The 17,884-nt window shown below is 32.3% G+C and overlaps 2 protein-coding genes across 4 annotated transcripts; both read right to left on the bottom strand.

The window, feature by feature from the left end:
• Positions 1-2,300: 2,300 nt before the first annotated feature.
• Positions 2,301-4,286, bottom strand: LOC113868153 (U-box domain-containing protein 21-like). The gene has a single exon (XM_027503727.1). It carries the CDS (start codon positions 3,773-3,775, stop codon positions 2,465-2,467), a length of 1,311 nt encoding a protein of 436 aa, XP_027359528.1. The 5' UTR covers positions 3,776-4,286; the 3' UTR covers positions 2,301-2,464.
• A 4,890-nt stretch (positions 4,287-9,176) lies between these two features.
• Positions 9,177-17,578, bottom strand: LOC113867092 (extra-large guanine nucleotide-binding protein 3-like). 3 transcript variants are annotated; one of them, XM_027502085.1, is made up of 8 exons: positions 16,330-17,578; positions 16,061-16,198; positions 14,860-14,964; positions 14,566-14,751; positions 13,583-13,760; positions 12,571-12,806; positions 10,164-10,333; positions 9,177-10,080 (listed from the first exon to the last, which is right to left on the bottom strand). In XM_027502085.1, the coding sequence occupies exons 1-8, from the start codon at positions 17,395-17,397 to the stop codon at positions 9,498-9,500; spliced, it is 2,664 nt and encodes an 887-aa protein (XP_027357886.1). In that variant the 5' UTR covers positions 17,398-17,578; the 3' UTR covers positions 9,177-9,497. The 3 variants fall into 3 exon arrangements, with proteins under 3 accessions (XP_027357886.1, XP_027357887.1, XP_027357885.1); XM_027502086.1 differs by having other exon boundaries at positions 12,571-12,803; positions 16,330-17,574; XM_027502084.1 differs by having other exon boundaries at positions 9,181-10,080; positions 12,571-12,812; positions 16,330-17,560.
• Positions 17,579-17,884: the final 306 nt, after the last annotated feature.

Here is a 17,884-nt window from a genome sequence, read left to right as displayed (position 1 = left end):
ATGAAAATGTAACCTGTAAAAGAATGTAACATTCAATTCCCAAAGTTTTCAACGAATTAAAAATTATTTCATTATTTAAACTATTAAAAAATAACATCATATATATAGTAGGGTATATTATTATTTTAATCTCACAATTTTCAGAAGGGTATTGAGAGAGTTCAACTTAAAGGGCTGTTGTGTAAACCACAAGTCTTAGCAACTAACATTAATCATTGCTTGCTAATTTTAAGAGCTACACGAGAATTTCATGAAGGAAAATCATTCTCCAAATTTTAACTTTCCCCTCTTTCAATATTATTTTGCCTCTAAAACACCAACATTACTTAGTTTATTTCCAATTAAGCTAAGGTAAAGTCATCATGGTTGAACAGAGTTGCAAGAAAAATGACACAAGAAGAAATTTTGAAACAATGAGTTTACTTGCTTTTGACTAGTGGATGATTGAACAATGCCTGTCACTCTATTTCTTCAAATAGTTATCATTGAATCTAATTGAATCCAGTATAAAATTTGAATGATTTTTTTCTTCTTCAAGTTATGTAGCATTTTAACGAGTGTATGATGAAGTGGGTAAAGTCACAATTCAATATATTAAAAGGAAGAAATGTGGGTACATAAAGCTTATATGGGGCCAAAATGTAGAAGCTAGTTTTTGGATCATATAGGATCCCTATTTTCATGTTTTATAAGAGAAAAATACATTTTAAAAATTTCATGATAATTAGTTAAATTTGTCCAAAAAAAAAAAAAAAGAAAGAATAAATGGTTTTTGTGTTAATCTTATAAGTTCGAAAGAGTAACTTAAAAACATCTATATCATATCAAATTTTTTTTCCAAAGCTCATTCACTTGTATTCATTATTCCAATTCACATTTTAAGACTTTCATGTCAAACATACTCAAATGAGTCCACACTTCAACCATGCCTTTCTCCTAATTTGGAGAGCCTTAGCTTAGACCCCATGATTGCCATGAAAAATGTCGAAATAACGCACGCATAAATAAATAAAGAAATAAAGGTGTGACAATATAGTATTGAGGTATATAAAGGGAAAAAAATGAGGTACATAAAGCTTCATGTAATTTCAATTCAAATATAAAAATTATCATATCACAGATGCTCAAATGTTTCCACACTTCAACCATGCCCTTCTCCGATTTTAGAGTATGTGAAATGATGAAGTGGATAAAGTACTACATTAAAAAAGATTAAAGAGATTGTTTTAGTAGATAATAAAATCTCACACGATTCAAATTTGAAATTACATATTAAATTGGAAAAACTCTCAGCTAATTGATTCATGTATACAATGATACACATTTAGAAATATATCACTATACAAATAATTAAATAAAACATGTAATAATTGTCTCCATGTTTCACTTTATAATAATATTACTTTGAAAAAAAAGTAAAGCTTAAACTCAAACTAAACTTCATCAAACAAATTTTTTTTTATTTTTACTTTTTGAAAACATTAAACAACATTTTGAAATAAAAATTCAAATATACTCTAATAAGAAGTGCAAATAAAACGTGAAAGGGATAAAATTACCAATTGGTAGGTACTGCTCAGCATTACTGTAGAAGAAAAGGGAAACAAAGGTAGAATGCAGTTTGTGTTAGTGTTGGAATAATACAATGATTTATTGAAGATTTCCAACTTAGATGGCAATCGTGACCTAAAATTTTACCTAAAGTTTTGGCTCATCCAAGCTTCATATACCGCAATTCCTCTAATTTCCTCATTCTGGTACTTTACCTTCTTTATCTTCACCTACTCACATGTTATTTCAAAAGAAAGAGGCCAATCATTTTCTTTCAGAAGGCAGATTTTAAGCTCAACTCAAGCTAAAACAATATTCTACTTTAGCTTATCAAACTTGTTGGTTTAAATATTTGAGAAATTATATTTGTACTGTAAAGTTGTACATTTTACAATAATGAAGGAGATCAGAAGAAAAAAGAGAGAAATATGATATAAAATAAGTGATATAATGGAGAGGAATAATGAGGAAAAATAAAATATAAAAAAATGTTTTAAAATAATAATAATATAACTCCAAATATTTGGATTATTGTTAGCTTGCACCAAACTTAAATCATTTGTCATTTCATTTCTTTAATTCAGATCGTGTGTGAAGTTTAATCAACACCACAAATTGAAGTAGACTCACAAATTGTTTGATATCTTTCTGTCTTTTCTTTTCGTTAATTCAAATCATGAAGTGAAGTTATTCGACATCATGTAATAAAGTACACACACAAATTGTTCTAAGATATTAAAATGCCATTCTTTTATTGAGATATACAAAAAGAATAAATATTCTACAGGTTCCCTATCTATTAATTTTTGGATTCTTTGAATCCCATGACACAAATTGCAGATATTCATAGTTAGGCCAAAAATTTTTGCACAAAATTCAATACTAAACTTCTAAGTTGAAAATGATCATAAACTTAGAAGGACCTCTTGAGGTTCTTGAAATCTGAATCTATGCATTCCAATTCGGCCCTGTAAGGATTCAGCAATTTGAGAAGTTCAGTTGCTTTGTCCTTGGTCTCATCACCACAACCAACTTGCAACACCAACAAGAGCTTCTGAAAAGCACCAACTTGAAGAGCCTCAACAAGAGCTCTTCCTTCACCTTTCTCTCCAAACTTGCAAAGTTTCCAGATAGCAGAAACAGAATAATCTGTGGTCAATGCTGAAACTCTCAATATCTTCTTCACCAACAAAGGAATTGTTAAATCATTACCATAAGCTTTCTCCCTCCCTTCTTCACAGCTACAAAGTGAGTCCAAAATAGCCAAAGCCTTCTCACAAAGGCTCTTTTCTGAGTCAATGAGAATGTCAAGCAAAAAAGGAACCAAACCCAATTCAACAAATGACAATTTCATCTTATCACTGGAATTAGAAGAGGATGAAACAAGGTACCAAACTACCCTCAATGAAGCCTTTGTGATAGTTGGACTAATCCTCTTGTTGATGAACTCCACCAAGAGCTCATAGACCCCTTCAATTTCTAACAAAGCCTTCACATGTTGTTCATCACCAAAGGAAAGAAGCTCCTTCAATGCCACAATGGACTTTTCTTTCCCCGAAAGATCTTGGTGCTTCAAGAACCAAACCATGCAACGTAAAGAAGCCAAAGATCCCAAGGATTTCTGAGCTTCCAATTGAAGTGGAAACATCCAATTGAGTGCAGACAAAATCTCCTCAAGAACAACCACATTCCTCTCAACAGAATCATTTGCAAATACATCAAAAGCTGAAGCCAATGCCCCAGGTGCTCCATTGTCAACTATGCACCTCTTATTCCTCTCACTCTCACCACCCCATCTCTTCATTTTCTGCACCAATTCCAGGCATCCATATTGGTCCAAACCCTTTGCTGAATCCTTCACTTGAAGAATAAGCTCAGCAACCTCAATTGGACTAATTGGTATCCTTGGAGTTGGAATCCTCTCAACCCCATGTTGCCTATTTTCCACACACCAATCTTGAATCATTATCCTAAGAGAATGATTAGGAATCATGTCAAAATTCCTCACAACTTGGTTTGTAACAGGACAAGTGAAGTTCCCTTCATCAAACCACCTTTCAACACTCTCTCTATCATATGTGATCCCAGTTGACAATGTCACAGGATCCTTCATCAAATCAAGGGAAATTGGACACCTGAAGTGGTTTGGAACCACCAACTCCACATTGGGTTTGCCACCTTTGCTGTGCTTGTTGTTCTTCCTTCTTCTCCAACCCAACACCATCTCCAAGGAATCAAAGATCAAAGAAATCACGGTGGCTATGTTGCTTTTTTTGGTGAATTGTAAGGTGTATTAAGCTCCTCTGAATATCAAGTTTGAAACTTCGTACAGAAATATTGATGGGTCTTCAAGTGGGTTTGTTCATGTATATATAATACCTAATAATAATACTAATATATATAGATAGATACAAACACATAGATATATCATGTTTCATGCGTGTGATTGTGTTGATATAACGTAAGGGTCATGGTCCTTGCTTTCATACAAAGAGTGTTCAAAGGTTAGACCCCAAAGGAAATATTCTAAGAGAGAAGCATTCAAATTGAAGAGAGAGAAAGAGAGAATGCGTTGTTTTCTTATAGTAAGAGTGAGGATTTGAATATTGACCATTGAAGATTTGAAGAAAAATTTGGAACAGCCATAACCGTCAAAGGGGTGGAACGGGTAAAACCAAAGGCATTGTTTGGGCTGTGTTTGGCTTTGGTATAATAGACTCTCTTACACACGCTTTCTACTACGGAATTTGAGACCAACGCAAGTCCTACATTTATACTACACGCTAACACCCTTTTCCTCTCATTTGTATACACTTTCATTTAAAGTTTAATAAAATTTATTTTTAGTTTTTGAATATAATTTACATGTATGCATAAATTAATTTCAATTATATATTTTTTCATTAAAAAAAATGTGAGGAGTACTATTTTAACACCGAAACAACCAAATCTTTGTGATCTTTTTACCTTGTTTTTTTTATTCTTAGCCTCTTAGGTATTGTTTGATCTAAAGTATTTATAGCTTTCCTTGTTAGATTCACATTAAAAGTTTATTCAATTAAATTTTAGAATAAATATATAATTCTATGTGCAAATGCGATAATATGTATTGATTTGAGTCTTGAAATTTTACATAATTTCATTATAAAGTTAATTTCTATATCTATTCATTTCATAATAATTTAGTCTTCAATTTGTATGATAAATTTAATTTTAATTTAGTTAGTCTCACGTTTGAAAGGACTAATTTATCATAAAGTTAATAGATCTACAAAAATTTTCTGGAACTAAAACGATATTATTGTCACTTTCAAAAATTAAATTATAAATTTACTCTAACTTTTATAAAAGATTTACTTTTAAACTTTTTGCATTAAAATCGTAAATTGGTGTTTAACTCATTGTTTTAGAAAAAAGAGAAACTTTAATATTTTTTGTTTCGGAGAAAATACTAACTTAGTAACCTTAATGAAGACTAATTAATACTTAATTTCATTAATTAAATAAGTTTTTTTCATTCTTCTTATGTCTCTTTTTCTATTCTACCAATTAAATAATGAGATTTTGGTTTTAAAAAACTAAACTGACAAGTGCAACTATGAAGAAAAAATTTATTACTTTCAAGCTTTATTTTGAATCTAATGGCAATGTCATATACACTTTCAAGCTTTATTTTATTACTTTCTTAACCTATTTTTAATACTAGTTGAATCATTACGCAAGACTTATTTTATACATATGTGAATCTTCTATGCACGAAATAGACCAATTCTCATAAACGAACTAGTAGTGTGGATATTGCACTAATATTTTAATGCACAAAGAATATTACATAATTATTAATATATCTTAATAACAGAGGAATTGAAGGAAGACTTCATAAAAAATTGATTGCTTGATAAAATTATTTAATGATATTCAAGATCTTTTCTTTGAAGGTTGAGGGAGAAGTCGACACCTTGAGTTATGGGTTTTCATAATCTAGTATTAATTTAGGGATAGTCTTTATTTTATTATTGTTTAATTTGAATACAAGATCATCATGATAAATCATGTCACATACCATGTGAAGAATATTTTGCTAATTTTCATATGATGTGATGCTTCATGAAAGTTTTTTAACTTCTAGATGTTCAATGGAGGATAGAATGTTTTAGGTTGATAAATGAAGTCGGTGTACGCGTGGAAACTATATAATAGTTTTTCACATTAAAAGGTTTCTAAGCTTCATTTGATGATTTTTTAAATCCTAATATGAGTTGATATAAAATCTAGAATCACATATGATCTAAGGTAGTGTTTGTGAAATACAGAAAAGAACAAATCAGGAACATAAACTTGGTGGTCTCTTAAGTTACAATGTAACACAATCACTAAAAAGAACCTAAATTGAATTTAGAAACTAGTCTTTTTTGTATTGTATTGAGTTTGACTTTTTGGTTACATATTTTATTATTGGAAATTGAATAGCTATACTATGCGATGATGCTACCAAGCGAAGGTGAAAAAATGCAGACGGTGTTATGCGTAAGGGTTGGTCTCTGTTTTACCAAACTAAGCTCCATTTTTGACACCTTCAAACCATGCAATTGCATTGCCAACCATTCCAATTTCCCATTTCTTACTTTCTTTTTTGGAGACCAAAGCCTTTGACTTTCTTACGTTTGCAATGCCATAGGCTCAATTCTCTTTAGATTCTTCATGACATTAAGGTATTTTGAGTTATTCCCGATAAATTTATATAATTAACAGAAATTGATCCGAGTAGCAAGTAACTCAGTAATATTTAAATAAAATTTAAAATTTTTGTATGTACAAAATCTCTGTTAATAGTTTTATTCACTATATCAATATATATGACTTAAATTAAATTCTATAATTTAAGTTAAATCCAGATTAAATCAGATAAAAAATTAAATAAATAAATAAATATATTTTCAGAATTTCAACCATTTCTCTAGTGAATATAGTCTTCCGAATAGGGATTTTGTTTCCCTCTATAAATATATATTTATATAAATTTTAAATTCAAGATCTTATTTTTAAAAAGTTTTTAATTAAGTATATATTACCAAAATCAATTGCCCATTAGTTGATTACGGCAGGGCGGTGTTTGATTTGGTATTTGTCATAATCAAACCCAAATTTAGTTATATTAAGTACCATGAATTCATACATGCTTAGAAAAACATTAACCTGAAGAGTATTTTATATGAACAAATGCACCAAAATGTATTTTGGTTTTAATAACTCCTACTTTTGAATGGTGTTTAGAATTCTGACGTGGGTTTTAAAAAATGACGTGTTTTAATTAATTTTTAAAAATAACAAATGTTTTATCACTTCATTTTAAATTCAATTTTGAGAAAACTTAATTTTATGAAATCAGCATCATTTGGAATTGGAAAAAAAGAACATAATTTAAAATTAAGTTTGCTAATTCAAAACATGAAGTGTCATATGGTGGTGTATGCAGTTGAGGAGACATTTCCTATATACGTTGGACAAAGAAAAATGTATCATACAAAAATTTAAATTTTAAATTGAAGCCCCACATTATAACTAACACGCAAATATGATATATTTTTTTTATGGCTCACCTTTATTGAAAAAAACTAGTAATGCATTTGTGAATATAATTATAGTTAAAATTAATTAGAAATTATAAAAATTACATGAATTTTACTTTTTTATTTCTAATCTAATTTTTTTTTTCAATTTATAAATCAAACTGAAACTTATTATATATTAAAGATTAATAGGAAAAGTGAAAATGAAAGTAATTGGTTTGACTAAGATAGAAAAATGAATAATTATTTAATGTAAGAGCGATAAGGAATTGGGAGTAAGCATAGGTCGGCCCAGTTAGGTATGAATATGAAGTCAGAAAAATACAATTATCTCAACACCTGCCGGCCAACATGGAACCACCCTTTTTCTTTTCTTTTCTTTTTTTTAATTTTAAATCATTTACTGACTTCATGAACTATACTCTGATTCCATGTTTTAAAAATAATTTTGTTAATTTTAAGTTTTTATTTTTTAAAAAACTTAAGTGTAATAAATATTTTTATAATAAAATCTTATCACTATTAGCTAGTTAAATTCAATCCTAGAGATTATATGTTAATATGTTTCTTTTTAAAAAAAAAACTATGAGAAAAAAATAGGCTAACTAGTTACTCACCTTTATACACAGTTATTCATTTTTATATAATAAATTTGAATTCACTTTCATAGAATATAATAGTTTTGTTTGTAATTTTCTTCTCACGGATTATTCACACAATTATATATATATATATATATATATATATATATATATATATAAAGAGAGAGAGATGAATAAAAATATATTAGAAGGAGATATGAATATTGATTAAAAAAATTAAAAATTAAAAATTAGAAAATGTGTTATTCCATAATGACAATACTTTGCAATTTTGGAAGATAATTGGCAAACAAGGAATTTGATTATCCTTGGTTATGAGTGGATAGCATGTAACATACCATTACAAAACTTCTACACATGAACCAGCGGATATCCATAATTACGGTTTAGTCCTTCTAAAATCTTTACATTGTAGAGTCTATTAATTAAAAAATTACATTTTAATTATATTTTTATTTCCAAAAGTATATATCTATTTATGACCACTAAAACTCACTTTTTTTATTGGATTAAATTTTTTTAACTTAATTTCTATTTAGATTTATTTAAACATTTTAGTTTTTGCTTATTATAAATTTGTTAATTACATTTCACTGACTATTTGTGTTCAACCGACTTTCATTTACATTTATTTACAGTTTTTTTTATATATTATTCATTTAAAAAAATTTATCACCTTATCATGTTTTTTTTTTCTCCTTTTTTACTATTGCATATCCCCTAACCATTCATTTTTTTTATTAATATATATATCTTATGGATAAAATGGAGGCTTTGCTTTTTGCACCTATTTTTATTTTTTTAAACTTCCTTTAATTTTTTTGAAAATTTTATTTCCATTATTAACTTTCATTTATGTATCAACTCCTTTAGTATTGGAAAATTATATATTTCCATAAATACTTTTGTGTTGACTCAAAATGTTAATTTTGTTAAATTTTTTATTTTATTTTATCACATGTATATTCATCTTTCTCCCCACTTCTTTCCCTTCTCCTTTATCTTTCTCTTATCATATTGCTTCTTCTTCTTTTGATATTTTGAAAAAAAAAAAAAAAAACATATAGTTGAATTTGCATGAGTAACTTTGGTTAAACACAAGTTGAAATTGTTCCTACTTCTGCATTTAAGATTTTCCACCACATAACAGGGGAACGAAGAGAAAGAAGAAAGAAAGAAAATAAAAATAAGAAAATAAAGAGAAAAAAGAAGAAGGAAAATAGGTGAAAAAAAGAAGTTGCAAATATGACAAAGATTAATAAAAAAAAGAAGCAATTTAACAAAATTAATATTTTAAGCAGCAAAAATAATCTTCTATTATTTAAACAAACTTTAAGATATTCCAAAATTAAAACTTTTGACCACTACATTTTTATATTTAATTTGTATTATTATTACTAATAAAATAATTTATATCAAATATTAAATACAAGCTTTCTATTCCTCGCGTATACCTTGAAAAAAATACCGCTTTTTTATTTGTAATTTAAGCTGAACAATATTGTCAATATAAGCTGTACAGACAACAAATCACCTCTGAATTTACAACCTCTGAAGCAAATTAGCTAATTTATGATGGGGCAAAAATCATTCTGAACCCGTTCAAGAAAATCCTACAGAACAAAACAAAACAGCATACTCGACACAGCCCAGCCAACAAAACTCACTGCCCTTCCTTCAATAAATGCAATGCTCCCAACAAATTCTTTGGAGCGTTGAGTTGAGACTCTCATCACTTAGTCTCAAGGGTTAACAAACGATGGGACTTGGGAACTCATTCCTGTCTCACGAATGGAGATGAACTCATTTCTGTACTGTAAAATGACTCTTCTGGATTGATTTCATAGATATCATCATCCTTCTCATCGTCCCATTTGATGATCTCCCTTATGTATTTGAATGCTTCATCAACTGAGGCACGATCTCGAGCTCGAGTTTGCCCCACAAACAACTTCTGGCCAGTTAGGGCATAATAAAGCTCTTTGAATCTCACAGCCACATAGTAATACGCTTGTTGTGCCAGGGCATGATTGTTGTGATGGGGTCTCACGGGACAGAAGTCCCCAAACCACTCACAAGTTGACAGAGGAACTTTGTTTATCTTTTCTTCAAAGACATCATATTTGTTTAGCAGAAGCACAAATGGGGTGTCTTTAAAACAAGGATGCCTCACCAGATTCTCGAAAAGATCTTTGCTTGCCAGCAATTTGTTACTAAGCTGACCAGTGCTATTCGGCCACACCTGATCGTAATCACTCAGGGCAACACAAAATAGGATTACCCTCACATCTTCAAACATTTCCAACCATTTGCAACCATCACGCAGTCCCTTTGAATTTATGCGAATCAGTTGATATCTGAGACAGCGACAATGATAAGGAGTTAAGAACATTTTCAAAAGCTTCCACAAAACGAGAAAAGGAGATGGAAGTGATTTTACTTGGTTAACGGAGGAGGGCAATTTATGTTTTCACTGTATATCTCTGACATGGGACTCCTATCATCAAATGAGAATTCCATGAAGGCAAGACCATTACTCTGAGTGACTCCTTCAGCATATAATATGTCCTTATCAGAAGGTTCATACTCATTGCTCGATATTTCTATTGCCTGTGCAGAATAAAATCATCAGATAGGATCAGACATCTCGACAACAGAACACATGGTGAAGGTCAATATATAATGAATTTGTTTTATGAATTATTAGCCAGAGACAAATGACAAATGAAAATAATAAAAGCAAGACAAATGAAACTTAAAGTTAGTAAACTCCAATCCTATTTAACCTAGGCACATATTATATCAGAAAAGGGGAAAGACAAAAACATTTATCATTATATCATCCAAATTTAGATACACTGCATAGTAGGAGAGGGAGGAGTCATACAGCCTACAGATCATGATATTTAAAATTTACAAAGCACTTCAGATATTCTTTTGTAGGTTAAGTTCTCAATCTTCAATTCATACAGAAAATAGCATACATCACAACAACGACGGATAGTGGATATCCAATTGTAGGCTTTCCAAGATGGCAATATTATAATAAAAAATTTTAAAATATGCACTAAAAACTAGGGAGTTAAATATCGATTCATGCATTAATTAGACATACATACACACCCATGCACACAAACGTGTGTGCTTTGGAAGCAATCTCTATGATACACAGCAGCGGCAACAAGAGCACGACATATATGTGCTATATATTAATAATGTATTTAAGACTTGCACTCATTTGAAACTTACATATTAACAAGAGCTCAAATGTTAGACTGGCAGTTTTCCAAATCAGAATTTTAATAGACTGCATTGTATTTGGTTTCAGTTTCTCAACCAATGGTCTGATGATTTAGGATTTCTAAAAAGTTTTAACATTAAATACTACCATGAATTGAGGCATGCCAGGACAGGAATATTCTTAAACAAATGTTAGATACACACCTTAATTGATTACCTTATACCTATTAGGAGATCTGTAGCTCATTTGAAGTTGTATTGAAGTACATAATTACTTGTCAAAATGATAGACACCTTGCCATTTATAAAATCTTAAACAACTAAACATAATCAACTAATATAGCATACTCTCAATCTTCAGTTAAGATAATTTACGCTTTTACTATTAATATGGAAGCAGTTACAATTTCCAAACTTTCTCTTTTCCAATGTAGTTTAATGTTCAATAGATATTTATGATTGGATGTCTGTCTCTATAATCATATAGGATGAGGGTCAATTTATAAAAGAAAATACTTACACCATTCAATACTTGTAGAAAGTAGCCCAAGCAACTTATACATAATTCTTCGACACAGTAACAATATATCTATCAGTGTTGCCAATGAGCCAAGACTCAACTTGCAACAAGGTGTTTCAGGAACCTCTTGTTCTTGGAATTGAATCTTGTTTCAATGCATCACTTTAATTTAAAAGGTTACGCTAAAGAGGAAATAGCCATGCATATGATATGATACTTCTCTTATAAACACAATTTGTCAGAATATTTAGAACAAATTAGTAATTTAGTATCAATGCATGCTAAATGGGCTCAAACCGTAGGGTAGAACTTCACGAGAGACTACTTTTACTTTTATCAAATGCTACATAATGACAATATGCAACCAAAAACTTTCGGAATTAGCATTGCATTAAATAAGCTGCCACCTCATACTAAATGCTTGAATGAATGCTACTAAAAGGTAAACCCAAAGGAGAAGTGATTTAGTGAACATAGCCACTGGGTTAGGTCCATAGGAAGTTTCATTCAGTCATTCTAAAGTGCTAACATATTTCACCTATCATTCATTTCAAATTATTTCTTTTTAAACTATAAATGGAAACTTTGTAAACTCTTCCTTTTTAAGGAAAAAAGACATTTCCAGATAATTGTTCCCACCCAACTATATTTACATATCCAATCTTCTTGGCATACACCGCTTTTTCAATTCAGGTTTCTTCCTAAAGCCAGAGAAGTTACATACGTTGCATCTCTTCAATGGTAGATTATATTTAGCATTTAAATTTCTATATTGAAACCAGGAAAAAAAAAAACTGACACTCCTTTTTTCTCACCTCTAGTGTTTCATTTTGTTTCTATAAGTTCATCATATTAGCTTTTACAAGCATAGCAATATTAAGAAAAAATAATGTGTAATAATAGTTCACAAAAGCAGTGGAGCCAGCTGCATATATTTTTAAATGAAAAATATTTATATCTAAGATAATAATGATTAACAGCTAGTATCCTCAGGTACAAAGAAATATACAAGACAACACCCTTGAATACTTATCAAATATCAAGAACAATAAGGCAAAATGGTAAAAAAGAAATAGTAGAGTTATACCCGATCTAAGAAATATTTAGCAACTTCAGGAAGATTATGCAATTCCTCTCTTCTCTTGTATGTTTCCTGAACAGCTGGATCTCTCCAGATCTCATCTACCATAGGAGCATACTCGCGTGTTGCAGCAGGAAAGAAAGCCTCCAAATCTCCAGTGGCCATGATATCAAGCAACCAATCAGAAAAATGCTTGAACCTTTGATTGATTGAGTAAATGCCCTGCCTGTTTTCGTCAGCTGCTGTTTCAGTTAAATTTATTGCAAAATTAGATTCACTCAGCTCTAGCTTCTCCAAAGACTACACAAAATCCACATGGGAAGCAGTGATACAGGATCAAGAATTGCTAACTTGAAAATTGTTGCTTAAAAGGACAAATGATCCAATATACCAGTTATAACCCTCATAGTTGGAGCAAATAATGGACAAGAAAGAACTCCTAATAAAACAGCAAGTAATCGTTGGAAAGGACCTTATTTAAATGGATTTTATCAAAATTTGGTTTTTCTGAAAGGCCAATGGTGTCAAACTGTCAATCAATCCATGTTCTTGACCCACCCAGTGAGAAAAGCCCCAGTGGAAGTTGTTACTAATACTATTAGTTGCCTTTGAGTTATTGACTGAACAATAATTTGAGGCAGACAAACCATGAAGGAAGATTGACAAACAAGTTGAGCTAGTGAAAGTAAGAAATACATAGAGAAAATGCCTATGAGATTTTATAAAGCAATAAACATCACTTAGAAAAAATATATTTTTAGCCTATTCAATCAGGATCAGTACTAAAATTTAAATTTAAAACATCTACTATAAATTATAACTAAAGAAATATATAGAACAAATGTGAACAGTTATCAAAACCTTTTCATTTTTTTCACAATCTCTTACACACAAAAAAGCAAAAGCACTTAAGGACTAGAGAATAATAACAAATGCCAAATACCAGTAAGCCAGTGGCACTTAAAAGAGAATCAGTACCATCAGAAAGGGAAGAGTGGGAATGAAAGCAAAATTGTACCTGGTCCAGATCCTTCGCCTTCTGATGAAATAGATTCTCTCTCTGCCACAGCCTCCTCTTCAAATTGCTCTCGTCCTTCAAGCAGAATGCTGAGGTACTTGTACATATTGCTTTGAATCATAAGCTTGATGTTTTGCAACTCCTCTGCAGTAAACTTATTTCCATATAAAAACTTGGCCTGTTCCAAGGATAGGGAATTAGAATATTCTTACAATGAAAACATAGAAATAATAAAATAAAATCAATCAGTACCATAGCACTAACACCAGGTAAATAGATAAAATAACCTTTGCCCTTTGCAAGATGAGAAAAAGAAAAAGTGTCATAACCATGTAAACTTAAATAATGCAGTCTTCAGTTAAAAAAATCTGCCACTTGTACACTGAAAAAACCAAACCATAATAGGCATATGAAAAACCACTCAAATAAAAAGAAGGGTGAGGATGGGTTTCCATTATCCGTAAGCCAAGAACATACACATTAGAAGAATTGAAAATATAAAATAAAACTTCTTATTAACATACACATCTAACTTATCTAAGTATACATCGCAGAGTACACATTAGAACATCTTATGAATGTGGCAAGCATGCATAACATTCATACATAGAACTATTGGTATGTATGCATGTATGCACACCTATCATCCATACATAAGCAAATACATAGCTGATAGCTGAACAACATATTTTTGTGAGTGTGTGGATAGATCGCATATATATCTAAAACTCAAGGAATCTAATCTATAGTATATTACATTATAAATGGCAGTCCACCAGCAACCATTGCTCTACAAACCGAGCACTTAAATTATGACTCTTCACTAAAGTCCTTTGTCAGGAAAAAAGGGAAAGTCAAAGATGTTGATACCAAAACCAGCCATACTAAAGTTAACATGCATGGAGAGATATGAATACATGCAACTATGAGACACAAAGGGCTAGAGAGATGGGAGAAGTGAAATGGAAAGGAAATGAGCATGCCTGTTTAAAGAGGGTGGCTGTTCCAGACCCTTCCATGCCAAACAACAAAAGTTTCTGAACTCGAGCATTCTCCAAGTATTCAGGCACAGATCTTGTCGAATAGTTAGTTGAATTTTCTCTGACCCCAGGAGGATTAGTAGGAGGTACAGGCAATGAGAATAACGAACAAATGAAACGAGTGGACGCCTGCCTACCATAAACCAAACTAATATAATATAAAAAACCAAATCAAGATATTCACTTTCAAGCTCAAATTGAACAGTAGTAAATAAATATTATCAGATAAGAGAGAACCTTTCCCCATATGTTCCCCTTAATATTATTTTGGCCTTCTTCCTCATAAGATCCATCATCATAAACCCAGAAATGGGTGTCTCGCGGGCATTGAACATTTGCTAGCTGAAATTATAGCCAACAGGTTACTAGTAAATCAATGATGAGATGATAAAATAAATGAATTACAAACAGGTAAACAAAATACAATTTGCAGATATCCAATGCAGTTAGATATAAAGACGAAAACTGAAACATCAGAGGTTAATGGTATATGATTAGAACAATATCATATCTACAGGACTGAGAAAGACAAGATTCAAGATTTCTATCACTTAAGGTAGTCTAAATGCATTTAATAGAGGGGAGCAGATTTGTTCATTGAAAGGTTCTTGCTGTCCTCCTTTAAGGAAAAGCTTCACAGCATCTTACATTGCTTTGGCAAGCATTGTTCTTCAAGAGATAGAAAGATGTGTAGAATAGGAAAAAGGACATCGGAGAAATAATAGAGAGCAGGAAAAAAAAAATACTTGGTCAAAGTAGACATTTTACATACAAATATAACAACAGAAAATTTGAAGGAATTCATTATACACCAAATCTACGGATTCAGAAGCCATATTAAACTTGATTGTCAACAAGTAGAAGTTAGGGTTGCGTTAAACATTTAAGTATTTAATTGGACGCACATGATTCTAGACTTATAGTACCATACCATTAATAATCAGGTAGCTTAAATGTTTGAAATATGTATCTCTTAATTTAAAAGGGAAAAATTTAAATGCATTTCCAGGATTACTATACATGATCTTCTGAATTGGCAATGTTTTTACCCTGCAAATATAGTAGCTTATATAATGCCTTTTTCTAAAAAATATTGGTAGTGTTTGGTAATAATTTGAAATAACATGCGAAGTCCAGACACTTAAAAGCTTAGAAACAGATATGGCCAGAAGATGACTGATAATAACACAGGTCTACCTTCATTTGAGTTTATTTCTTAGTTGATGGTTTGCCTTTAAACTTGCAAAATACTACAATTAATATTCCTGCGTGATACTTTACACGGAACCTTTACTGAAGCCCAAGGTAGAAAAGATTAATGCTCGGCTGCAGAAGTTGGTATCTAGCCTTCTAGTACATTTACCAACTTCCATGTTTTACTATTTCATTAAAAACTGAATCCAAGCCAGATGCATGGAGAAACACAATTATTGATTACCTTTAACATTCTAAGCTCAATCTTTGTTATTTCACGGCCATTCATGTAGACTCTAGTATTCCCATTGCTTGCTTCAGTCTGAAGTTTGCCACCAATATTCAGCTTTGAACTTATGATCTTATCAGGCTTTTCTCCCTCCTGAAATCCATCACATCCAAATCAAGCAAAACAATAACAAAGCAATCCAAAAACACTAGTTCCTACATGTAACGAAAAAGAAACACAAAACATCACATCTCAAAACTAAAATTTTTCTTTTCCATTTTCACCTTGCCCCAAAGTCCAGAATCCTTATCATACCAATACCTCCCAGGCTTCAGCTTCTGAGGAGGGATGGGACAACCCAGAATCTCAGTCAACTCTTCTTGCCTTAACTGCCTGCCATTGACAATAAGCTGCTCTGGCCGAAGCTGATTCGCAGGACACTCCTTTTCAGCCTTCATTATCTGATTAATCTCCAAAGGACTACACACTCTAGACAACATTCTAGAACACTTCCCTAAGCTAGACCTCTTGGATTCCTCTATAGGATGCCCAATGCAGCTCACACATTTTCTTCCCTCAGGCATTGATCCCATCGCCTTCAACACACAGTTACTGCAATACCTTGCATCACACACCAAACACGCTTCCTTCTCCTTCAACCTGTTCCCATTCCCACACCTACTGCAAATCCACCACTTCCTGTTCGCGTTTCGCGCAGCCACGGCCGATGCCGCAACCGGCGAACCAACTGGTTCCGTCGCCACAGACCGCGGCGATTGATAACCGTCATCGTCGTCATCATCAGAATCCTTCGGTGTATTGAAGGTCACCGTCGTCGGGCGTTTTCCTTCAACGGCGCCGCTTCGTGGAGCCGGAGCGGAATTCGGAGGCGTCATCGACTCCCGCGGAGACGAGGCAGAGCTCACGCCGTCGTCGGCGTTCGCATCGCCGGAAAAATCGGAGCGATAAACCTCGCCACTGCGCGTATCAAAGTGAGACTGAGACCTGGAAACCGAAGATGACCTTTGACTCTCGACCGGACTCCGCGGAGCCCGGTCGAAACCGTTGCGGACTCGGCTGAACCGTGAGAATCGCGGATGTATCGGCATGGCGACCGGAATCGAAGCTCCGGCGTGATCGGAGGCGATGGAAGACGTGCGAATCGGAACGGCGGCGGCGCCGATTTCGAGCGGATCGACTTTCGGAACGTCATAGGGAACAGGAGGACCTTCGTACTCGACGGCGATGGAGTAGTCCAGGTGTTCCTCGTCCGGCAAGGGTGCGCCGGCCGGCAGCATCCGGCGGAGGACGTCCTCCCAGGTTTTGTCTTCTTCGGCGGATTCGGAGGCCATTTTAGGGTTTGGAGAGAGTGTTTGGATGGCGAGAAAGTGCGGGAAAATGTGAAGGAAAGTGTGAGAGTTTTCGAGGGAATCAACGAAAAGGTTTCATCATCTTTTCGATCAGAGAGAGAGAGAGAGAGAGATAGAAAAGTGAATGAGTCTCTCAGTGTTTAGTTGTCAGCTTGCAGCAGTTGGCAGAAGAAAAAGTAAACGGAGGCATTTAACGGCAGACTCTGTCTCCCTTCAGTGATTCCGTTATTTTTTACGTCACCCTGAGTTAATATTTACATTTATTTTTTAATACATAATAATAATAATATGGATTCAAATATACTTTTAATTTGCTTGGTGTGAATTGTATAAATTTTTTTAAGTTAATTGAATTTTCTAGTTTTAAAATTAAAATATTTTATTTTTTTATTTTTAAATATTTTTAAAGTTATGAAAAAATTAAATATATGAAATAATTTTAAAATTTTATAAATTAACATCGATGAGT

The sequence above is a fragment of the Abrus precatorius genome, unplaced genomic scaffold (assembly GCF_003935025.1).
Source record: "Abrus precatorius isolate BTA unplaced genomic scaffold, Abrus_2018 Scaffold5, whole genome shotgun sequence".
Lineage (NCBI taxonomy): Eukaryota > Viridiplantae > Streptophyta > Magnoliopsida > Fabales > Fabaceae > Abrus > Abrus precatorius.
Note: the sequence above shows the minus strand (reverse complement) of the source record. Positions and strands in the feature narration are given on the sequence as shown.